The 25873-nt window shown below is 39.5% G+C and overlaps 1 protein-coding gene across 4 annotated transcripts in view; it reads left to right on the top strand.

Annotated features, from left to right (window-relative positions):
• The window catches only part of LOC116313510 (Fc receptor-like protein 5), a 60443-nt gene extending 35185 nt beyond the window's left edge, over window positions 1-25258 (top strand). For 2 of the 4 annotated variants that reach the window (XM_039609726.1, XM_039609725.1), the window contains exons 11-24: window positions 3590-3853; window positions 4949-5212; window positions 13334-13642; window positions 17856-18116; window positions 18957-19205; window positions 19985-20092; window positions 20251-20266; window positions 20343-20434; window positions 20824-20874; window positions 20993-21055; window positions 21188-21247; window positions 23798-23860; window positions 23941-24003; window positions 24104-25258. In XM_039609726.1, coding sequence (XP_039465660.1) covers window positions 3590-3853; window positions 4949-5212; window positions 13334-13642; window positions 17856-18116; window positions 18957-19205; window positions 19985-20092; window positions 20251-20266; window positions 20343-20434; window positions 20824-20874; window positions 20993-21055; window positions 21188-21247; window positions 23798-23860; window positions 23941-24003; window positions 24104-24111 — 1871 coding nt within the window. In that variant the 3' untranslated portion in view covers window positions 24112-25258. The remainder of the gene's footprint in view (window positions 1-3589; window positions 3854-4948; window positions 5213-13333; window positions 13643-17855; window positions 18117-18956; window positions 19206-19984; window positions 20093-20250; window positions 20267-20342; window positions 20435-20823; window positions 20875-20992; window positions 21056-21187; window positions 21248-23797; window positions 23861-23940; window positions 24004-24103) is intronic. The other 2 variants (XM_039609727.1, XM_039609728.1) reach the window with 2 other exon arrangements.
• Window positions 25259-25873: the final 615 nt, after the last annotated feature.

The raw sequence follows: 25873 nt of genomic DNA, 5'->3' as shown, positions 1-25873 counted from the left end.
AACAGAGAGCAGACATTTAAAAGTGCCATACTGATCGAGACTGGTGGATTTTTGACAGTAGAGTTCAATGGATGTTGACATTTTTGAAGAGGCCGGAGGTTATTAATGTTTTTGGAGTTACTGGATTTATGATAATTGTGTTGCTCTTTGTTTGTGATTATGACGGGTATTGTGTTGACTGTAGGAGAGAGAGGTCCGAGTCCAGAGTTTTGTGTATTACTGTTAAAAGTGGAACAAATATAGGAGCTGGGACCAGGGGGACATCAGTCAGTGGCGGACAGATCAGCAGGTAATGTCGGTTTGGGGTAATGACAGGGCCGTGTGCGGGAGTGCTGTACGCCAAATGCCAAATTGGCGGACAGCAGACGGCGTCCCCAGGCGTTGAGGTGGAGCCCGTCTGCCCCAAAAAGATGCCTCCTCTCCCAGAAGGCATCAAAATTGTTAATGAAACCCACACCATGGGAGACACAGGTGGAGGAAAGCCAGGTGTTAAGGCTGAGCAGCCGGCTGAAACGGCCTATCCCTCTGCCGCAGGTGGGGGTGGGCCCGGAGATAGAAGCACTCACCTGAAAATGACCAAGGAGGCTGAAGAGTTGGAGGAAGTCCAGCTTCAGCAGCTCGGATTGCTGTTTGGGGATGTCATTGGTGCCGATGTGGATGATGAGCCGCTTGGCCTGTGGGTGGGACGCCAGGATGTTAGGAATTTTGTCCACTATGTCGACAACGGTGGCTCCCGAGAACGACAGCGTGAGCGCCCCCCTCATCCGCACGTTCCTGACGACAGAATCCCCGAGGCCCAGCGTGGAGAGAGGAGGTGCCACCGGGGGCTGCTGGCCATCTGAGACGCCCGCCCCGCGGCAACGGGGGTGTTCAAATGGAGATGCAGCAACCGGACCGTGTGAGTGACTCCCAGGTAGCCGCGCCGCAGGTCTTCTTCTCCGAGGAGCCGGGGTAAAGCACAGCTCTCCGCGGTGAGTATGCACCACAGCGTCGGGCTGCCCGCCGCAGCTCCGGTGGCGTAGTGGTGGAGATGGCGGAGACCTCAGCGACACAGCGGGATGGCGAGGGCTAGCGGCCAGAGGAGGAAAGTCCACAGTATCCAGGACATTGAATTTATTCTCCAGTACTACCGGACCGGAGGTTGCGAGAGACGGATCCTCCTGGCCCCTCTGCAGCCACCGTGCGTCTCAACCACGGTCCGTGGCGCTGGTTAGAGTGGAGTGGAGCTGACCAGAGCCTTGGGTCTGGCCCCTAGTTGAAACCAGTAGTTCTCGTCCGTGGCAGAAACACCAGCGACGCAAGTTGAGAGTAAATCTGATGAAAAATGAAAAACAAATGTAATGATCCCAGTTTCTTCACCTCAGTTGTTGCACATGTGGAGTTTTCATCACTGCAGCTCAGTGTCATGATGCAGTTCTTTTGTTTGACTACAATTTGGTCTCATTTTAGGAGAGACTGCTCTGCCAAGTTAGCCTTTCTCTAACTGCTGCTATGTTTACTCATATTAGCTGTATTTTTACTTTATCTTTAATTTGCCAAATTAAATATCATGAATTTGGGGCAAAATAAGAATTTAATTTTTTCCAGTCTAGTTTTGACTTTGGTGCCACATGAAGATTTTGTATTTCTGTTTTAAATTAATGAAACTTCTGAGCTATAAGCATTTTATACAACCATTCACACCTATGGTCAGTTTAGGATCACCAGTTAAAATATGTGCATGTTGTTGGACTGCAGGAGGAACCTTTAGACGCACACAGACACACACGGGAGGAACATGCACACAGAAAGGCCTGATGGATTTAAACCCAGGATCTTCTTACTGTAATGCCACAGTGCTAACTGCCATATTACTGTGTTGTCTCAGAAATGCTTTTTGGCATCTAAAAACAAAATTGCTGAATCTGACATGTCTTTTACAAACATGTTGTTAAAGGTTTACACAAAAACCTAAGATCACAGTTAAGCTTATGTTAGGAACAAAATGACTTACAGCAGGCTGAATTCAAAGATACCTCGCAAATCAAACTGAAAGATGATGAGGCTAATCTATTTTGCTGAAATGTCATTGGAGCAACTCAAAATAGTATTCAGTACGGCCGTCACATGCCAGCACGCAGACATTCAAAAGGTCAAATTTGTTGTAAGAAAATAACTTCAATTTATTTTTGATTCAAATTCATAACCTGATTAACTTTTCTTGTTTTGTAGCTCTGCAGCTCCAAGAAACAACATTTAGACTGATTTGATTTTGTGAGACATCAAAAAAACAGAAGCCTAGATTATCTTATACTGTAATAAACATATAGCAGAGCATAAGAAACACAAACTCTTATAAAACACAAAACATGAACATTTCTCCTCTTTTCCTCAAACATGTGAAACCCTCCTTCAGTCTCTGATTCCCATTATGTTAAAACTATTTCACACCTGGTGAGGATCAGTCTGTCCACTGCAAACTATCAAAAGAAAAGAATTTCAAGATTAACACGCAGCACTTGAAGTTCTTATTGGTAAATTCTTTCTACATGTTGTTCCTAATGTGAGTAAATAATCCAGCTGTTAGCACAGCGAGTTTACAACATAGGACACATATTCAACAGGTCAATATTGATAGATACTTTATTGATCCCACAAAGGAAATTGTTGTGTTAGAGCAGCATGATAAAAAGTGAAAATAGTAAAGTCTACAATAAACAACAAAGTGTGACAATAAAGTAAAAGTCCCAGCAGTGCCTGGTGTGGGGCCTTACACTATGAGACAGCGCAGGAATTTTTATATTTACAGTGGAAAAAAAATAAAGTTTGTTAAAAACAGTAACAGTAAGACTGATATTGTGTAAGACAGAAATGCAAATTACATTAATAAATAATGTGTTTGGGATTTTATGCCTGACTGCTGCGTTCACCTGTCACAGAATGAAGAGTTATTATACAGCTTTATAGAGAACAGTAGGAATGATTTATTGAAGTGTTCTTTATGGCAGCATGATTGACTCAGTCTGAGGAGCTCTGGTGCCTCTGAAGTGTGGCTCCCAGCAGACAACAGCAAAACAGACGCACTTGTTACCACAGACTGGTAGAAAATCTCCTGCATCTGTCTCCACACATTAAAGGATCTGAGCTTCATTAGAAACTAAGATCTCAGGTTATTCAAAGGATAACAGCCAACTGACAACTCTGGATTATATGTTCATAAATGTAGAAATATGTAAATGTAAAGATGTAGAAATAAGTAAATAGTGGAATATTTGACTATAAAAAGTATTTATACAATATAAAATCTGAGAAACTGAAGTTGTTTACATGATATTGTGTCTTTATGTGTTGATGTTCAGTCTCACAGTTTAGATTTGTGCACAGCTGGTTGTTTCCAGTCACTCTGCTGGTAGATTCTAAATATCAGCAAATTACCAGGTTTAATCTGTTTGTTTTTATTAAACTCTTTATTGTTGATTTTCAGTCAAACTGTCACCAGGATGAAAAAATGTGATTACCACTAACACGAGCAATAAAACCAGGACAGCTTCAATTATCATTTTATATTTCTATAAGTCTGATGATGTTTTTGTTTTTTTTATTTGAACAGCTCCTCCTAAGCCCACTGTGACCCTGCAGTCATCCAGGACTCAGATATACAGCGGTGATAGAGTCACTGTCAGATGTGAGATTCAGGGAGTTGAAAGAGCTCAGTGGACGTATGAATGGAGACGAGGCCAGTCAAGCATACATCCAACATCCAACGTATATACAATCACAGTTACTGAGTCTGATGGTGGAGGATACAGCTGCCGGGGCAGAAGAAGCTCCTCCTGGACAGAGTGGAGTGACATCACCACATTGAGAGTAACAGGTGAGTTGGACATATTTCACATATTTTAATTTATACTGAACAATGTTTCATCAACTCAACCAAACACTTTGTCTTTCAACAAAGTGTTTTGCCTAAATAGAGGAGGCCTCCAAAAATGACACCTGCTCTGTCCTCTTCCCCGCTGCCGTGCAACCTTCGTTTAAAAAAAACAAAAAAAACAAAATAAACCCCAAACTTATTTTGTTGTTTAGGATCAAAAGCAGTTTAAAATATCTTTTAATGTCATTATAAAATATTTAATAATCACTCAGTGAAACATCTGGAAAATATTTTGTTAGTTTGATGAAGGATTTCAGTCCAAATGTAATAATCCCAGTCTGTCCCATCTTGACCTCATGGCTGCACATGTGGAGTTTATCACTGCAGATCAGTTACTTCCTTTGTTTTTAGCATTTTTACATTAATTCCTCGACGTTTCAGGTTTGACTACAATATAACCTCATTTTATTAGAGACTGTTCTGCTACATTACAGGTTCCACTTAGATTCTTTCCTGTAATTATTGTTAATGGCATCAATTTATTTCTACTTTTTTTAATTAATGAAAAGTAAAGGTGTTCATGAGTGTTATAATGTCTTTAATGATACTACAGCTAGAAGAACCTCCAGTGTAGAACAGATCCATTAGTGGATCAGTGGTTTAAGGTTCAGTTCATGGAAAATCAGTGAGAGCCACAAGAAGCTGTTTGTTATACAATAACTACAAGTGTGACAAACTCCAATGTCCCAAATCAGCAACTGCACCAGTTTCACATGATGATCTCATCAGAACTTTTAGAAAATGTTTCTCACATGATAATTTCTTCCAGTCCTCTTAATCTGCTGTCAACTCATGAAAAAATAATCTGTAATTTTAGGAATCTGAACAAAAGAAGATAACTGTGCAAAGTAAATACTCGAACATTTTACTAAAAATGTTGTGTTACAGTTTGAAATTGTTAAGTTGTGACTTTGTTTTAAAGTTTAAACTGTTTGCATGTGAATCAGCTGTTTTGCAGTCACTCTACTCTTATGTTATAAACAGCAGAGTTTTTATGTTTCTCTTCTCCTAACTGGATCATTCTTATGTGAACAGTTCCCATTAAGCCCACTGTGACCCTGCAGCCATCCTGGACTCAGATATACAGCGGTGAGACAGTCACTGTCAGATGTGAGATTCAGGGAGGAGAAGGAGCTCAGTGGACGTATGAATGGAGAGCAGCCAAGTTAAACACACGTCCAACATCCAATGAATACAGAATCACAGTTACTCAGTCTGACAGTGGAGGATACAGCTGCCGGGGCAGAAGGGACTATTCTTTAACAGAGTGGAGTGAAACCATCACACTGACTGTATCATGTAAGTTGGAGATGTTTCATCCACATTATCTGTTTCATCAAAATCAGTGAAAACTCTTGTTTTTCTTACAGCTTTGTAGCTGTTTCTTTTGTGCTGCTCAGTAAAATATTTTTCTTTTATTCTGATAACAAAAAAAATGTGAAAAGCAGCTTTGTATTCACAGTGAAGAGAACAAAACATATCAGAGTAACTTCTCTGCTGTGCAGCTCTAATACATGAAGTGCAGAACAAATGCTGAACCTGTTTCAGCTGCTCCACCACATCCACTAAGAACAACAGTTACATCCAATATTTTCTCTTCTGTATTTGTATTATTTTTATTTTTTTCCTGTTGCACCAACATATGATGCAGTTACTTCAGTTGTTTTTAACATGTTATCTGTTTTTAAATGAATCGTAGAGGTTTTAGTTAAAGAGTCTGGTCTCATGAGAAACACACACTGCATCTTTTTCACTTAACAGATTTTTTTGTCAAATGTAGAAAAATTAATTTCCACAAATCTTTTGACTTGTTAGGATTAAGAGAACTTAAAGACTCGGAAGTGTTTGTTTCCTTCTCAGGTCATCTTCTTGTAGCAATGTAGATGTCGCCCTTTTTAACTGAGTAGTCATAATTTATTTAAATTCAGAGTAATCTGTCATCTAAGATCAGATAAAAATAAATATCTGTAATTTACTCTTGTTGGGTTCAGTTAGGATCGTAAGGAGACTGGCAGTGGTAACTTAACTTAGGCTGCGTTCACACTGCAGGCGAAAGCGCATCAAATCCGACCTTTTTGACCCTATGTGACGCATATGCGATCATGGTATGACAGTGTGAACGGCACAAATCCGATATTTTCAAATCCGACCCAGGTCACTTTCGTATGTGGTACTGAATCTGATACATATCTGATGTTTTAGAAAGCGACTGCTGTTTGAATGGTCATGTCACATTAAATCCGTCTTTTACGTCACTGACACAAGACAGACGCCAATTATCAGCGCCGGAGAAGACAGTAACTCCACCAGAGTGCCTATTTCGGGTCTTGTTTTGATGTTGGAATTGGGGGTGTATTCAACCTCATGTGTATTCATGTGTATTGGAATCCGAGCAGGGTTGGGATTGTGACATTAAAAAAAACCAAATTGCTACAAGAAATTTAATTTGTAGTTCTAAATAGAGATTGACAGATCACGTGACTTTCGCGCATTGCATGCTGGGAACCCGTAGCAAAACAATCCAAGTACCGCATCAAATGCAAGCATTTGCAGCACCGCAAAACGTTCATTCTCCCGTTCCAATACCTTCTTGGTTTTTCTTTGCCCCCCAAAAAAGGAATGTACAAAACGAAGGAGAACAATGCCGGACCGTACAAAGACAGACTCGACGAAAAGGCAAAGAAAAGATACGAGGAAAAAATCAAAGGAGTGAAAGGGTCAGACCCTTACGAGCACACAGAGTGGACAAAAGACGTTAGCGTGCTGCCCAACTTTCACCACGCTCATATGTATAATTATACGATTCTTGGAGTGAGTGCATACACATACACAAGCCCGGGTACAGGACCTTGAAATGCACCGTGTAGAACGAAAGACCATCGTACAAACAAAGGTAAGTTTACCTCACAAATCATCTTCATAAATACACATTCGTTAACCGTTTATTAATAGGACCTTTGAGCTCAACGGTAATTAATTAGTAGTGGAAATAATTTCTGGTAGGCATTACAGAAATGTAGCAGTGACAATAATATTGTATGCTGTAATCGCACTGGGCAATTAGTGATACAAAAAAAACTGTTTTATCCTGTGAATAAAAGTATATGTTTTTGTCAATGTACCGTGGTAATAACAGAAGCGAAACGCAATATTGTGTCAGGACAATTCACTATTTATGCACAATAAATAAAGGAGCATAGCTCGACAATTTCTGTTCAGCGCCAGACTTGCTTGTAACCTATATCACCAATTATGTTATGAAAAATGACGTATTAACTACTACAAAACACTGACCTTTGTGGAAATGCTTGGAGCAGACTAACATGTGAGCTGGAGTGTTCTGGGACGTTATATTTGGTCTTTGAATGGCTGCAATCCAGGCTATCCGTCACCTCTTTGTTACTTCGGAAACATGGCTTAAACAATTCCTCTTCAACGACGTAATCCGATAAAAAAAAAACGATCTCTTTACCCGTCGGCTTCCCGTGGCTGTCATGCGACCGGCTATTGCAGTTAATAATACAACAGCTTCTTGCCATTTTTTGTGTTTCTTTTTATCGCTGTGTAACTGATTTCAATTGAAAGCCTGTGTGCGCTAGTACCTCTTGCCACGGGTTCCCAGAATCCTTTGCGGTTTTACCCCTGAATGACGTCACATTTTCAATCTCTATGAACTCTAAATGCATTTAGGACGTTTTTTTTACTCACTTTATGTCTCTTCCACAATGTTATTTCTCTCTCCAACAACGTACGTTACAATTACATTAGCATGACCAATTATGCAAATCAAGCGATGACGTCATTTAGTGGCTTCTAGCGACTTTTAGGACAACCAATAGCGATTTTCCTTACTGAGGAGTTGGCAACACTGGCTACAGATTAAAAATTTCCCAGGCGAAGCGGTCAAAAGTCTGGCTGTACTTCACAGCATGCAAGATGTGAAGTACACAAGATGCAGCCTGCAACAAGTGCTTTAAGGTGATACTGTGCAAAGGAGTTAACACCTGGAATCTGATGAAACACCTGGTGACGCATAGCGTTTTTTTAAAAGCCGAGAAATGCACCGTATTTGATAGCTTGCTGCAAGACCTCACACCGGGCACATCTACTGCAGGTGTGGTAAATCTCCATTAGCAAGTTAGCGCGGATCGCCCCGTGCGTGGGGCTGGATGGTGCTTATCATTTTGCAGAAAAAAAGAGACTGCTAAAAATAAAAACATAAGAGGTTTTTGGACAAAGTTTGGGTTCTCCATTCTTTCAGCACCGGTTCGAGTACCGTTTAAGCACCGGCACCGTTTCAAAAGTACCAATTTGGCACTGGTATCGGATAAAACCTAAACGATATCCATGCCTAATTAGGAGGAGCAGCGCTGCGGTGCATTCAAGGTACATGGGAAAACTTCAACTTAACAAAAAGTAAACTTAAAAAAAAAAAAAACATTGACAATAAAAATAACGATGGGTTACATAGACATTTACAGATAACTAGGACCAGAGTCTTTGTTCACACCAGCAGTTTATAAGTAGCAGCCCTAAAATAACAGACCACAGACCAGGGTGAACTTTGAACTTGTTTTTGGGAAACAGAAGGCACGAAAATACACAAACAGTTTCCAGTTTACATTAATTTATGCATCCAAAAACCAGAACAAAATAAATAATAAATAAAAGTAAAACAATATAAATATCTCTCTCTGTCCAGTTCAAATTAGTTTGAACTCATATCTGTGTTAACTACAAGTTAACCTGTGTTAGCTCCTTCAGGGTTAACCAGCCTTCTTTCAGCTGCTCTTCAAACTCTGATCAATATAAGTTGACTCAGTTCACTCACTAGACCTGCAGAGTGGCTGGTTAGGAATAATCAGTAACACAGTGAGTTACCAGTACAACAGCAACACAATGAATGGAATTACAACACTGAAAGCACAAAATCAGCTGTCCACAGATTTACAGAGAAAACCTTTCACAGTCACAGTCTGGTGTGGAATCAGTTCTTGGATTAAGTCCTCTGTGTGTCGCAGTAACAGAGATTATGGTGGAGTCCTACCACAGTTCAGAAGTGTGAGTCAGTTTCTCTGGAATATCAGTTGATCCATCAGGAATCCAGGGGTTTTGTTAAGGTCATAAGGTCGGGGGTTCTAATCCACTGAACGGCTACCCTGAGGTACCCCTGAGCAAGGTACCATCCCTACACACTGCTCCCCGGGCGCCCAGTGGCTGCTAACTGCTTCACTGAGTGAATGGGTTAAATGCAGAGAGGAGTTTCCCCATGGAGATCAATAAAGTATACATTATTATTAGGAACAGAAGATTTCAGTGGAAGTTCAGATCTCCTAGACGTGGATCATTATGGTTCAGCAGTATCATGTTTCAACGCCAAGATCTGCACTTCTAATAAACCTGGCCTGTTGTGCAACACAAACACTGAAGTCTTATTCCAGCATTCCTAACAGCTCAGCTGGAAATCACATCCAAACTGCTCCCTGTAATGTTCACCGTGCTTGTTGTAAAGATGATATAAGATGGTGCCAGTGTTTTCGGCGAGCCGTCTCCTCGAGCTTTGTCTACTGTCTGTTATCCTATTTTCTCTGTGTTATCATGACGCCTTTGCGCTTCTTACCTATGATCGTCAAACTCTTCTGAATCTCCAACCAATGACTCATCAAACGCCTGGTTTCAAGTGGCAATCAGGGAACTTTTTCTCAACTCCGACGGATATCTCTGATCATTTACGCCGCTTTCCAGCTACCCTTCCACCTAGGAAACATCATAGGAGACGGGGTAAACGGGGCGGCATTCATGTTCGCCTCAAGGCTTACTTAATGCGACCAGCTACCACGTATTTGTAAATACTCTATCTTCTTCTCATGCTCTCTGGGGCCGCTTCTGCTATAGATTGCCCTGCCATCGCTGGATAAGTCCTGTTGGACACTATGCTCACCTAGACTCCCCGGCCGAGTGCCCACCTGTTCGGAGCTGGGTGCGGCTTTCCTGAGGTGGTTTGAACTACAGCAATCTTCGCCTGCTGAGATCTGTCCCAACTAGCAACAACCCGACTACACTTCGAATGGCTTTGCTAAATGTTAGATCGCTGGCAAACAAGACTTTTATTTTAAACGACTTTTTCCTCTCATTTGGGCTGGATTTTCTTTATCTGACGGAAACCTGGCTTCGTCCTGAGGAATCTTCTGCTTTTTCAGAACTTCTTCCCCCAGATTGTGCCTTTGCTAGCTCTCCTAGGATCTCTGGCAGAGGTGGAGGATTGGCTTCGATTTTTAAACACAAATTTCGATGCCGGGAACTACCACCTGTCTCTTTCACCAGCTTCGAGGTGCAGCTACTGGAACTGAACTGTGCTCCCCCAATTCTTTGTGCTGTGGTGTATCGACCCCCGAAATCTGTTAAGGATTTTATTTTTCAGTTTGCTGAACTACTAGGGAGCCTGTTTTTACGCTACGACCGTGTTTTAATTGTTGGTGATTTTAATATACATGTCTGTTGTGAGGCAAGCACACTAACAAAGGATTTCCTTGCCCTTATTGACACTTTTAATCTTACGCAATGGATAAGTGAACCAACGCATTTAAAAGGTCATTTGCTCGATCTAGTTTTGTCCTACGGTCTGGATATTTGTATAACGGATATCAAGGACTCTGGGATCTCTGATCATTCTGTGGTTATGTTTAATGTTATGCTACGACATATGGAGCTTAACTGCGAGGGTCCCTTACGCCAGATGCGCTCGATTAATTCTGGAACCATTACTAACTTCTCTACTCTTTTCGCCAACTCTGCGCTCCCTGACTCCGTCAGTCTTGTGGATTTATCGGCTGACGAGTTTACCAACCTTTTTAATTCCACATGTTCCTCTATTCTGGACATTGTGGCTCCACCTAAGACTAAGCGTACTAAGTCGTCATGCCAACCCTGGCTGAGTGAAACTACCCGTGCTCTCAGGCGCGAATGCCGTCGTGCTGAGAGGAAGTGGAAAAAGGATAAACTCATAGTGTCAGCGGAAATCCTCCATAATTGTTTGCCAAAATATCAGAAGACCGTCAAAGCTGCTAAATCTGCCTACTTATCAGGTCTTATTTTGACTAATTGTCACAAGCCCCACGCTCTGTTTAAGATTTTTAACTCTGTGATTAATCCTCGTGCTACTGCACATAAGGAGGTTTCTCTGGCTCTTTGTGAATGTTTTTTAAGGTATTTTATTGAAAAAATCACCACTTTAAGGGCCCCGTTTTTATCGGTAGTTCCACATCAAGTTCCAGTTTCTAAATGCTCTGCTGTTTTTCAGCAGTTTGAGCCTGTGACTCTTTTTGATGTAAAGGAAATAATTGACCACTTAACAATCTCCAATTCCCCACATGATATTCTCCCTGCCTGTATTTTTAAGGAAGCGTTGAATACTATTGGGCCTTGTATTTTATTAATTTTTAATGCATCATTGTCTTCGGGCTGCGTACCGTCTGTCTTCAAGCATGCTGTTGTTCAACCCGTTATTAAGAAGACTAATCTTGACCCTAGTGCTCTTTCAAATTATAGACCGATTTCTAAGCTTCCCTTTATGTCAAAGATCCCGGAAAAAGTGGTCTGTAAACAACTTCAGACCTTCTTAGATTCCAATGGTATTTCTGAAAAATTCCAGTCGGGCTTCAAGCCTCGACATAGTACTGAGACAGCTTTGCTAAGAGTTTTTAATGATCTCCTTTTAACCACTGACTCAGGTTGCTCTGTGGTTCTAGTCTTACTGGATCTGACTTCTGCGTTTGACACAGTAGATCATTACATTCTATTATCAAGGTTAGAGCAAGTAGTTGGCCTTAAGGGCACAGCCTTATCATGGTTTAAATCCTATCTTTTAGAGAGGTCATTCTCTATCACTATGGGGCAATACTCCTCCTCCTCTGCTCCTTTTCTCTGTGGTGTGCCCCAGGGGTCTGTTTTGGGCCCTATGTTATTCTCTCTGTACATGTTACCCTTGGGATCTATTTTCCAAAGATATAATATTTCTTTCCATTGTTATGCCGATGACATTCAAATTTATTTCCCTTTGAGTTTGAATGTCACAGATCCATTGCATACATTGTTTAACTGTCTTCATGATGTGAGACAGCCATATTCCATTGAATCAACTAACTGTTACTCTTGGCCCACTTGCTAGCTACCTCTCCCACGTTGTAGACCTCGGGGTACTCCTGGATAGCTCTTTCAAATTAGAGAAACAAGTATCTACTGTGGTTAAATCCAGCTTCTATCAGCTATGGCAAATTTCTAAAGCTAAGCCTTTGCTCTCCCCCAAGGACCTTGAAAAGCTTATTCATGCATTCATTACCTCTAGACTGGACTATTGTAACTCCCTCTATTTAGGCCTCCCTCACTCTTCTCTTCACCGGTTGCAATTAGTACAGAACGCTGCTGCACGCCTTTTATCGGGTGCCAGAATGCATGCTCATATGACTCCAGTTTTAGCCAACTTACACTGGCTTCCTGTGAAATTTCGCATTGATTTTAAAATTCTTTTACTCACTTATAAAATCTTAAATAACACTGCCCCTAGCTAATTAGCAGAACTTCTTCATTTGTATAATCCTATAAAAGCACTAAGATCTTCTAACCAGATGCTCTTAATGCAGCCTAAGTCTAGGTTGAAAACCAGAGGCGATCGTGCCTTTGCTATTGCAGCTCCTAGACTATGGAACAACCTCCCTATTGCCATTCGCTCTTCTGAGACTGTTCAGTCTTTTAAATCTCATTTAAAGACCCATCTTTTTACTCTGGCTTTGTTGTAAGATAGTTTGATATCATTTGGTTGGTTTCTATGTTTGTCTCGTCCTGCGTTGTATTTGTCGTATTTTATTTCCTAATTTGTGAAGCACTTTGATCAAAACTGTTGTTTTTAAATGTGCTATATAAATAAATTTTGATTTGATTTTGATTTGATTTGTTATTGTGGTCTAAAGACATCTGTGCACATCAGCAGGAAATGTCAGCTTCCACAGCAAAAGAATATAAAACAAACTTACTAGGTCTCATCTTAGCTATCAGAGGCTTCAACAGCAGATGCAGTAAAGAACACAAGGACATAGCATGCTTGCTAACTGACACCAAAGAAAACCAACAAATCCTCATTCAAACTACATCAAACAGATTTTATCCCCAAGACTGAAGTTAGACACCATCACTGTCAAAGACTGGAAATAAAAATGCATCTGTTCACAACTTGCTCTGTTGTTGAATCTCTTCCCCTCACTCAGGTTTCTCCTGCTTGCTGTCATATTTCCTTTAAGCTGTTTGAACACTTTGTAAAATGTGTTTCTGTTCATATAGACTGAGATTATTATTCTTTGTATAAACTGAGCTCACTGTTCAGAGACTGTACTACATGCTCACTGAGAGAAAATCTTTCTTGAACAGATAAACCCCGTCCTGTCCTCACTGTGTCTCCATCATGGCTGAGTCCTGGAGCCTCAGTAACTCTGAACTGTCAGGTTGAACATCAGTCTGCAGGATGGAGCTTCTACTGGTATAAAGCTGTTCCTGATCTTAAAACATACAACTATAAATCCTACAATTATGAGCTGCTACCTGATGGCAGTGGGACTGCACAGGACTCCTACATCATTCATGGACAGACACACACAGCAGGATATGTGTGCAGAGCTGGAAGAGGAGACCCAGAGTATCACACTGATCACAGTCAACCAGAGTTTGTCTGGTCTGCAGGTCAGTTTGTTTCTCTCTGTCCTTTCAATAAGCTCATGTTAGCTCATCATTTTTATTCACCAAGATTTAGACCATTAAAATCTTATTTCCATGATGACCATTGAGATCAGTGTACATCAATATGATTTACAAAAGAACTGAACTGAATATTCAAACCAAACTGAATTTCTCTGATTCCTTTTCTTATTTCTCATGTGTGATAACATGAAAAACAAAAGACATCTATGAGATTTTTAATGTTTTCTCTTTGAATACTTTTACTTTGATATTTAAACTCATGTTACTGATTATTTTTACTTAGTGCACAGACAGGATTTACACAGTTAAGACTCTTTGTTTAGTGCTCAGGTAGGTGTTCAGATAAAAAAGTCAAATATCGTTAATAAAGAAACAACGATGTCAGCAGGCAGGTTAACAGCTCTGACAAATACAAGAAAAACACTGACTACAGATGGACGCTAGAAGAAGACGTCACAAATAACAGCTGCTGTTATTGTTCATTTCAAATATACTTCAAAGGTTTTTAGTTTTGGTCCTGCTGCTGCAAAATATCTCACTGTAGAAGGAATCTGTGAAACAGACAATATCACAGAATTATGACAGAAACATTACAGCAAATGACTGAAGTGTGTTCAGAGTGATCTGTATCAGGTGGATAATGCTGAGAGTGATGACTCAAAGCTCATGATGTCACATGACGTGTACCAAGCTCTACATGAGCTGCCAGCAGATAAAGCATGTGGGTTAGATCATCTTAAACATGTCAGTATTCGGCTCCTTTGTTTTCCATTGATTTGACTGTCTGTGTGATTCAGGGCTTGTTGTCAGACCAACACGTTCTCACTCCCAAAGCGTAACATTTTACGCTAGGTGACACATCGTCAACATATTACGTTTTCGGCCACCCAACGCATTCCTACGTGACGACATCGGAAAACTGCGGACATATGAGAACCGTTTGTACTCAATCTACACATCTTCGCTTAAAATCTCTTGGGAAAACACTATTTCACGTCATTAAAGTGCTGGTTAAGGTTAGGAATAAGGTTATGGTTAGGCATAAGGTTATGGTTAAGGTTCCAAATAGGGTTATGGTTAGGCTTAGGGATAAGGTTAGGTTTAGGGCTGCAATACAGGGCTGGAACCCGCCGCGTACCGTAACAACGTGGAAGGTCACCTTTCGCGTTCCTCAGGAACGCCGCGGGACGTGACAAAACGTCGGGATGTTAGGCCTTGGGAGTGAGAACGGGCTCGTCAGACTCAGTGTTGTCTGTTCTATTAGTGCTGATCAGGGTTAAAGCTAAAGTCCCGTGAATGATTTGCCTTTAACCTCAGCCAGTATGATTTGAAAACTGGTGGAAAGAATTCTGCTGACAGATTAAGCTCCAACGCCCCAGGTTAAGAGTTATGTAACCCATGATGTCAAGCCTTTTATGCAAATATCACCATGTGTAATATCCACAGAAACCTTAAAATCTTATCTAAATTAGAGTGACCATATTTCGATTTCCAAAAAAGAGGACACTTGGCTCAGTCATGAAGAACTTGCTTAAAGAAACATATTTAACATATTTAAACGATGCCTTCTCTGTGCAGTTAATGAATTGAGAAATAAAATATGTCATATAGGCTTTTACAAGTCAACAAGTGCAAAAAAAAAAAAAATTAAAAGCCTCTGGAATAATAAATAATGGTACAGAAATAATGCCTCATCTGCATAAGAAAAATTACCAGTACCGGGACGGTATGAGGAAAATTTCTTTTGCAGTTCGTCTGAAAAGATCCACGCTTTGGGATCTTTTAAACATCTTTAGGCGCATTGCTGCGCGTTGTCTGTCCGGCCTGTGAGCGCAGAACAAGCACTCACAAAGCAGCAGGATGACGTCACACATATGGGTCCTCTATCGAACTATAGAAAAACCCGGACATTTTTATCAATCTCGAAAATCCCCCGGATGGAACGTGAAAAGTGGACATGTCCGGGGAAAAGAGGACGGTTGGTCACCCTAATTTAAAGTCTCAAATAAGCCATTTCTACAACCACCGAATACAGCAATTAAGTGATGATTTAAAGAGCAGTTGCATAAATGTGAAACAAACATAAGCGATCCAAAAATTCTCCAGACTCCATGTAATGATATAAACAAAGGCTAGTTAGCTTCTGCAGCTATTTGCTTCTGCAGATTCCAAAACATTTAGTTTCACCACGCGCCGACCAAGATTCACTGAACCAGCCGCAAAAGAAGACCACAGAAACGCTTCTGTTAGTCTGAGTCAAAGAGGGGATCAAAAATCATGAGAGTCCTGGTTTACTGGTGTGCCAGTCTAAAGTAGTGATGGGATTTCCGACTCTTTTTAGAGAACCGGCTCTTTCATCCCGGCTCACTTAAAATAGCCGCTCTTTCGGCTCCCAACTGACTCTTCAGGTTGTTTTGTTGCTTTAATTAATTTATTATTAACAACAATATAAAATTATGCACAAAAGGAATTACTAATATAAAAAAAACATGATTTTATTTTCTAGCGTTAACTGACCTTCCTTTATATTTCAATATCACAATAATCTTCCAATTTAGAACTACAAGTTAAAAAAGAACTAACATAAATAAAATACACTTCAGCTAAATACTTCTAATTTATTTTCCCAAACCACACCGAGCCGCAGTACAAGGACTAAAGAGCCGCATGCGGCTCCGGAGCCGCAGGTTGCCGACCCTTGTCCTATGGAGTTCGTACGCGCTTTGTCTCTAGGGGCCACCGTAAATATACTTTTATTTATTCACTCCACTTAAAATGTAATAAATAAATCATATAATACAAAAAACAACTATTTACATTTCAACTTTTAACTATTTAAATTTTCAGCTTTTTCCTTTTAAATAAATTTAAAGTGAAACAAACACAAAACACAACAAACCACAACACAATTAAATATAAATGAAAATATGAAAACAAAAAGAAGATGCACATTCTCTGTCATATGGACCTGCTGTCACGGTCTGCGGAGACAGGCCGTGCGGTGGTGTGTGTGATGGACCCAGGTGCGTACACAAGTTAGTAGACGGGAGTGAACTTAACAGAAAGCGAGCCTTTATTATGGCTGAAGAAGACAAAGTGTACAAAACAAAGCAGGGATAGAGTGACTAAACTAGACTATAACTAAACTGGGAAAACTAATACTGTGACAAACTAAGAAGACTCAGAGACTAGGATGATCACTGCAAAGACTGACCGTGAAAACATGGAGGTGAGAACACAGACGACGCGACACTGAGCACAGCAAGACTGGGGACTAAATACACACATGAGGCGATCAGGGGAAGTGGAGACACATGAGAACACAGCTGACTAGAATGGAACATAATGACAATACAGGGGAGAGTAACACTAACTACAATGAACACCAGACTCTTCCAAAATAAAACAGGAAACACGCAGACATAGACATGGAAATGAAACATGGCATGAACTTAACATAACTGCATAGACATGAAACGTAGACACAGAACCAGGGAGACTGAGTACAGGGGAAGATGGCAGAAATAACTACAAGAACTTGACAACATAAGACAGACAGACATAACACACATGAAGGGCAAGAGAGACTAAACACAAGGGTAATATAATTACAAATGAGCTGGAGTAACTTAATGAACCTAAACAAACAATAAACATCCAAATAAACTAAAACTCAAAACACTGGGTCGCATGACCCAGGACCATGACACCTGCATGAATAAACTTTCTGAATCCTTTATCATCCGCAACTGAAAATAGTTGTGGATGATTACTATACCTTTCTAATGTGACGTTGTTGTCCCTGGCTTTCTTTCTCTCTCTCTCCCTCCTGTGCTACTGAGTGTAACTACCGCCCCTCCCCCCTCATCCCAGCGTAAAGCACAAGGCTCGTGTGCGGAGTGATTCTGGACCATTGAGTCTGTAGTAAACATAAAATGTTCAGGCTAAAAATTAGTTTGACCAAACAAAATCTGTATCTTAAGTGGCCTGTATTTGTATAGCGCTTTACTAGTCCCTAAGGACCCCAAAGCGCTTTACACATCTAGTCATCCACCCATTCACACACTTATTCAAGTATCTTATTAAAATATTATCACTGATCTTCAGAACAAAAGCTTCAAACAAATATTTTCACTGTGATATTTTGAATCCTAACATCTGTGAGCTTTGTCTCTTCACTGCATGTTGTTTCCAGATGTTCATTCAGCAGCGTCTCTCACAGTGAGTCCTGACAGAGTGCAACACTTCACCTCTGACTCTGTCTCACTGACCTGTGAGGGAAACTTCACTGAGTGGAGAGTGAGGAAGTTCTCTGAGGACGGCCGACTGTACTCTGACTGTAGGAGAATGACTGGATCCACATGTAACATCAAGACATCAAAGTCAGATACTGGAGTGTACTGGTGTGAGTCTGGATCAGGAGAGTTCAGCAGTGCAGTCAACATCACTGTACAGAGTATGTTATTATACATTTAGTTCTTGGATCTGAATGATTTAGACGTCACATGAACATTTGTCCCAGCTTTGCTGTATGTGAAGTAATTCTATGTAGCAAAAAAAACAAAACTGAGACAATTTTAGACAAAAAAGCATCAAAATATTCTTTGTTGTTGGTCTCATTTCACTCGATCTTTTCATAATCGCGTTTGTAAAAACTTGCACACAGTAATCTTATATTTTCTCTGTTAGAATAAAACTCTTAAAAGCTCAACATCTCTGTCATCACATTAGATGAACTTTTATTGTCTCCATTCAGAAAAATGTAGGCAAACACATCATGCAAAATAACACAAATATACAAATGTTTATAATTTCACCTAAAACCATTAAATTATGTCACTGTTAAAAGTTTGACTCCTGCAGGGAAGATGAAGGGAGCATCCAACTATATTTCCATTCCTTATAATCAGATTTAGAATTTGGGATCTGAGTTTGACAGAAAGTTTGCCAAACCATGTAGTGATACCATAACAGATTCAACAATCTCCATATAAAACTGTAACATGATGCATTTATTTACTCCATGAACTCTCAGCCTTCTAAAAAATGCAAATGGTGACTATACGAATGATCCACATGATGAACTGAACATCTAAACACTGAAATGTTGTCACTTATTCAAACTCTCCAGTCATTAAAACCAGGCTGAGATCTCCGAAAGGAAAATTTCCGAAAATCTCTCTGAAGCCAAGTCTGCCTGTAGATCATGAGACACGACTCACAGCTTTTTGTAAAAGGTTTGCATCAGCTGGTCTGACTGAAACAATATGTTTGTGTTTTTGTTTTATTTTCACAGATGATGGTAATGTTCCTATCCTGGTGAGTCCTGTTCATCCTGTGACTGAGGGAGCTTCTGTTAGTCTGAGCTGCAGTTTGAAAAGAAAAAAAATACTTTCCAATGTGTTTTTCTATCACAATGACAAACTTATTCAAAATGATACCCGAGGGGAGCTGAAGATCTCTGCAGTGTCAAAGTCTGATGAAGGTTTCTACAAGTGTCAGTCCTCAGGAAGAGAGTCAGCACAGAGCTGGATGTCAGTTAAAAGTGAGCAGCATCAAAACATTTATGGATTTTTCTAAATGAGTTTCATGCTTGAGAAATAACATCATACTATCTCTTTAAATGTTTGAACCCAACTGGGTCTATTTAGTCAGAAGATTTATAAAACTATTATATAATATCTCTATAATGTCAGGTTTAATATCGTTGTGATTCAGGACTCAGAGGATTTAATCAGTGAAAGTTTCTTTATTCACACAAAGTATAATTCATTTAACACAACAACATGAAAACGAATCTTGAAGCAGGAAGGCACTGAAACAAGGGGAAAATCTGTTAGCATACAAATCTTATTTTCCTAGAAAGGATCCCAGCAGACCTGCCTGGTTACCTCACTGACCAGCTGCAGTCATGTTAACTATCCATTAACATTTGGCTCACATCCACCGAGGTCTTCAAGGTCAACTTTATGACTAAATAAAAATCCACAGAAACTATGATTCTTACAAAGGTGCTGTGTCTTGTCAACATATAAATACTGTATAAAGATTTAAAATGTCATGTTACGTTTGACCTCTGACCTCACTTTTACATTTCACATCTGCCTTTGTTGTCATGTTGAAAAAAAAATCTGCCTCTGGACTTATTTTTACTGCACTACAAACTTCTCACAGTACAAATAAAACAAACAAATAAAAACCCCACAGAAAATACAATACTGTCCCCTTAAAAGTAAATACTGTCAACAGAGTGAGCTGTCTTAGCAAAGGTTTGTGCTGTCAGAGTGTTTCTTTTATATAATTAATTATTGTTTGTTGTTACAGTAACTGGACGCAGTTCATCTCCTGTGTGGTTGATGGTTGGACTGGTTTGTGGAGTCTCTCTCATTATTATTCTCCTGCTCTTGTTGTATCGCTGCAGACAGTCCAAGTGTAAGAGCCTCTTCTTTTCATGCTGTATTAGAGAGTTTATTTACTGCATACACTTTAATTATTCACACATATACATGTATTCTGATCTCATGACACTAAATATCAGTGGAACATTTATACATGACAAACATGTGTAATAACATTTGTCTCTTTCACAGATTCCTGCTTCACCAGGTTGGTAAAATACTTTTTATTATTATTTTAAACAAACAGTTACTTTTGAGTTTATTGTGTTTATTTCCTGTTTTAGGTCGATCCAGTCTGAGAGTCACAGTCTGGGCTCCTCCACAAATCATGGAGTCAACCAGGATGAAACTCATGTGTACGACTCTCCTCATTATGGTCAGTATTTAAACTGATCTTTATTATCATTATTAATATTGACTTTTATATCTGTCTTCATTAACAGTAACAGTTTTTAGGTTCATTTTGTGTTCAGCAGTTTTTCAAAGAATGTTTGTCAAAATCCAGTTGGACAAACATCCAAACAGCAAACTGACACATGCTCATAAAATGAGAAACAAACAGGATTTTACAAGCTGATTGTATCTTTAACTCGACTGAAAGAATCCAATGTTGTTGTTTCATATCAAAACAACACAAACAGTAACAACATTATGGGATCATGGTTTGAAAATATCTTATAGTCCTGGTTTTGACTTAAACAGAATTATTTAAACTTTAGTTTTTTATTCAAATGATTAATTTGACCCTGGTTCGTCTTTTTTTAGGTACCAATCACATCTATGACTCAGTTACGCAGGTTGAAGACAACAGAAATGGTGCAGTATATGTGTTGAAAAGCACAGAGCAGTTACAGATGAAACTTGTTTCTGATTTAATAAAATTATTTCCATGTGAAATGTTTACAATCCTGAAACTAAAATATGAACATTTCAGGATCAGATGAACATCCAGATGTCACATACGCTCTTATTGAACTTAAAAACTTTGAAAAGAAGCGTAAGTACATAAAACTTGTGCAGTTTAAAATTAATACATGTAAATATAATGTAAAAATACAATAAATAAATATTTTAAAAAATTTAACAGTCAATTATTTTCTCATGTTGAATAATCTGATGATCTTCACAGGGAAGCATCATAAACCAGAGCAGAGTGCTGTTTACTCTGAGGTGAAGACGGGAGCTGCAGGTACAGTCACAACAGTCTCATTCAGTGTTTGTACTGAAATGTGTCATTTCATTATGTTGCAGGTTATTATAGGTCAACATGGAGTTTAGTTATTCACTTACCAAGCTTACCTACTACACACTACCACTACACATCAGCAGAGTTAATCTGCAGTCATTTAGGTTTTTAGCTGTGGATTTATTTAACGTCATACTGTGTTGTTCAAAGGACTCAAACACAAACACACTGTAGAAGTTGAACAGATTTAATGAGTGATTCAGAAACACAGCAGGTCAGAATGTTTGCAAAGAACGATGAAAACTAAAAAAAAAACTTCTTCCACGGTTTCAGTTCAGTCTCTTCATCAGATCACAGGTTAATCTTTTTGGTTGCCTTTTATTAAAGTCTTTAATCAGGGAGGCAAAAAAGTCCACTTTTCATCTGGATTTACTGAATCAGAGCATCCACAGCTTCTGAACCAGACCACCAATCACATAACCAAACACCATCAAATAAAACATAATCTGAGTGTGCTCGATCACTGGAGGCACAGCAGAGCACTGTTTAAGCTGTTTTTTTGATACAGGAAAGTATTGGATGTGCCAATACAGGGAGTGCAGAATTATTAGGCAAATGAGTATTTTGTCCACATCATCCTCTTCATGCATGTTGTCTTACTCCAAGCTGTATAGGCTCGAAAGCCGACTACCAATTAAGCATATTAGGTGATGTGCATCTCTGTAATGAGAAGGGGTGTGGTCTAATGACATCAACACCCTATATCAGGTGTGCATAATTATTAGGCAACTTCCTTTCCTTTGGCAAAATGGGTCAAAAGAAGGACTTGACAGGCTCAGAAAAGTCAAAAATAGTGAGATATCTTGCAGAGGGATGCAGCAGTCTTAAAATTGCAAAGCTTCTGAAGCGTGATCATCGAACAATCAAGCGTTTCATTCAAAATAGTCAACAGGGTCGCAAGAAGCGTGTGGAAAAACCAAGGCGCAAAATAACTGCCCATGAACTGAGAAAAGTCAAGCGTGCAGCTGCCAAGATGCCATTTGCCACCAGTTTGGCCATATTTCAGAGCTGCAACATCACTGGAGTGCCCAAAAGCACAAGGTGTGCAATACTCAGAGACATGGCCAAGGTAAGAAAGGCTCAAAGACGACCACCACTGAACAAGACACACAAGCTGAAACGTCAAGACTGGGCCAAGAAATATCTCAAGACTGATTTTTCTAAGGTTTTATGGACTGATGAAATGAGAGTGAGTCTTGATGGGCCAGATGGATGGGCCCGTGGCTGGATTGGTAAAGGGCAGAGAGCTCCAGTCCGACTCAGACGCCAGCAAGGTGGAGGTGGAGTACTGGTTTGGGCTGGGATCATCAAAGATGAGCTTGTGGGGCCTTTTTCGGGTTGAGGATGGAGTCAAGCTCAACTCCCAGTCCTACTGCCAGTTTCTGGAAGACACCTTCTTCAAGCAGTGGTACAGGAAGAAGTCTGCATCCTTCAAGAAAAACATGATTTTCATGCAGGACAATGCTCCATCACACGCGTCCAAGTACTCCACAGCGTGGCTGGCAAGGAAGGGTATAAAAGAAGAAAAAAACTAATGACATGGCCTCCTTGTTCACCTGATCTGAACCCCATTGAGAACCTGTGGTCCATCATCAAATGTGAGATTTACAAGGAGGGAAACAGTACACCTCTCTGAACAGTGTGTCTGGGAGGCTGTGGTTGCTGCTGCACGCAATGTTGATGGTGAACAGATCAAAACACTGACAGGATCCATGGATGGCAGGCTTTTGAGTGTCCTTGCAAAGAAAGGTGGCTATATTGGTCACTGATTTGTTTTTGTTTTGTTTTTGAATGTCAGAAATGTATATTTGTGAATGTGGAGATGTTATATTGGTTTCACTGGTAAAAATAAATAATTGAAATGGGTATATATTTGTTTTTGTTAAGTTGCCTAATAATTATGCACAGTAATAGTCACCTGCACACACAGATATCCCCTAAAATAGCTAAAACTAAAACAAACTAAAACTACTCCAAAAACATTCAGCTTTGATATTAATGAGTTTTTTGGGTTCATTGAGAACATGGTTGTTGTTCAATAATAAAATTATTCCTCAAAAATACAACTTGCCTAATAATTCTGCACTCCCTGTATGATGGAAACGTGTGTATGTGGAATAGATGTAGGGCATAGAAAATATTAATAAGGGATGAAAGAAGGGAGTGATGCAGACGGGCACATGAGTATAAATGGAGCTGTTTAGGAAGGTTTGAGGTTCTTTATGTAGTTTGCTAAAGATGAGTAACACCGGAAGAAAGCACTGTGGAGTTCACAGTCAAAAGTTTCAGTTGACCAATCACTGTGGACTTATGAACTGAAATGATCATTTTTGTCTCTCAAAAGAGTTGGAAGACTTCGTACTGTGTTACTGCTTCCTCATTTGGAATTTCAAATCAGACTTGATCTGCAGAGTTTAAATCCACACGTGTCCAACAGCTCTGTATCATATACCTGCTGATCAAATGTATCCTGAGCTCTGACTTCTCTTTTAGAGGACAGTCTGATGTATGCTGAGGTCAAACGCCCCAAAAAAGAAAAAGCCAAGAAGAAAGCAGGTAAACAAAGTCTGCCATCACCTTCAGTGAATGTTGTTCAACATGTTTATCTGGTCTTAAATTCTTCTTTCCACTCACAGGAAAATCAAGTCCTGCAGCTGATGCAGCAGTTTATTCTGAAGTCACATTAGGAAGCTTTCCTGGTAATTATGCTTCTGTGCAGGATGAGTTATTCTTCAATTTATTAAATGGCGAACATCCTAAAACTTGGACATTTCTGTTCTTTGTGTGTTTGTCTTACAGGTCAGTGAGGAGAGCTGCAGCAGCAAAGCCAAGAAGAAGCATTTTATGAATCCACTGTTGCTCCTCTGCTGCCCAAATATCAGACACACTCAGTTTTTAGTTTTAATGATATTGAATAATAACATGATATATAGTTGGTGCTGTCTTTTAGCATAAAGCACACAGAGATGTGTCCTGTTTCAGATTCATGCGCTTTATATTTAGCTGATACTTTAATTCATTGTTGAGCTTTTGTATAAAACTTTGAATGTATCCTGTTCCAACAGCAGCGAGAAAAAAAGTTTGAAGTCGGTGATTTTTAGTAGCTGATAGCAACGACTTAAAGTCAGCAGAGTTACATTAGGATCTGCTGGTATGAACACCAACAAATACTTTTGCTGTGTGAGTGTAAAGATCTATATTGTGTAAAAAAAAAATAATTATTTGGTATAAAAACATGAAAAAGCTGCTTCATGATTCATTTAATGTCAGATACTTTTATTGTAGTTTTAGTGTATCTCTCTTGTATTTTAATCTGAAGCTGTGAATGTTATTTTTATTTTTTTAATGTTGTTTGCTGTTCTCACTTTTTCTGGATTTTACATAGTTTTTCTTAAAGTTATTTATTTTGAATGTAGAGCACTGTGATCAGCTCTGTTGTGTTAAACATGGTATATAAATACATTTGACTTTGACTTCACCTTTTCTTGTATTTTAATCTGAGTAAAGATTTAAGATTGTTTGGACTTGATTAGATTTTCTTGGCTTTATGATTTGCTTTAAAGCTTTTATTGAAGCTGCATTGTGATACTACCTTTTATTTTTTCAGTAGGGCGCAGTGCTCTCCATTTAGAAGTACTTTGAGTTCATGTATTACACATATACACATTCCTACTATTATTAATTACTAATTATTGAAGAAAGAAAGGTCGCAGTGATATTTGTGTCCAGAGTTCTGTGAGTTGATGATCCAGTCATGGCCTTTGATGATGTTGAGCCATCACTCGCTGTCCTGTGTTTGTCCCACATGTGGCTTTCTAGAGGAACAAAACACAGCTGGGTGCAAAAACATCGTCAGTATAAACTGTGAGGTGCAGCTCTGCATTATTTGTCTGTTTGTTTTTAAAATATTATTACTCCTCCATCCAGAAGCAGACCTGGACAGGTCACCACTGTGTCACATGACTAACTCACAGAGACACAAACATTCAAACACCACAGCACAGGAGTTTTACTTTGTTTGTTGTTAGAATAGAATTATTGTCATTGCACATGTCACAAGTAAAAGGCTACGAAATGCAGTAATGTTGTTGTTTTGTAGTATTTTATAATGCACTATGTAAGTTTTGGTATTATTTCCCAACATTTACTGTGTAACTTTTATGAGTTTATGGAGATATTGAATTTAACTGTAGTGAAACCCTAAACTCAGAGATCCTGGTCTAACTCTACAGATCTCCTCTGGAGCCAAACTTTATTTTTTACTTGTTTGAGAAAATACTCACATAAACATAAATTAATCTGTGATAAGGAATAATAATCAGAGATAATCTGATTACTTTTTTCAAGTAACAAGTAATGTAAGGGATTACCATTGCAAAAACGGTAATTACCGTTACTTTCCCGTAGGAATGCTGCGTTACTGCGTTACTAAAACCGTGATTTTTTGCCAGAATGTCTCATGACAGTGATGTAAGCGAGTGCGACGTTAGTGACAACAGCTGTTCACAGATCAACAATGGATAATATATCGAGTGCGGGAGAGAGTATGAGCGTGCAGCGTTTAAAGCG

This window comes from Oreochromis aureus, linkage group 3, assembly GCF_013358895.1.
Source record: "Oreochromis aureus strain Israel breed Guangdong linkage group 3, ZZ_aureus, whole genome shotgun sequence".
NCBI lineage: Eukaryota > Metazoa > Chordata > Actinopteri > Cichliformes > Cichlidae > Oreochromis > Oreochromis aureus.
This window is presented reverse-complemented; position numbering and strand designations above follow the sequence as displayed.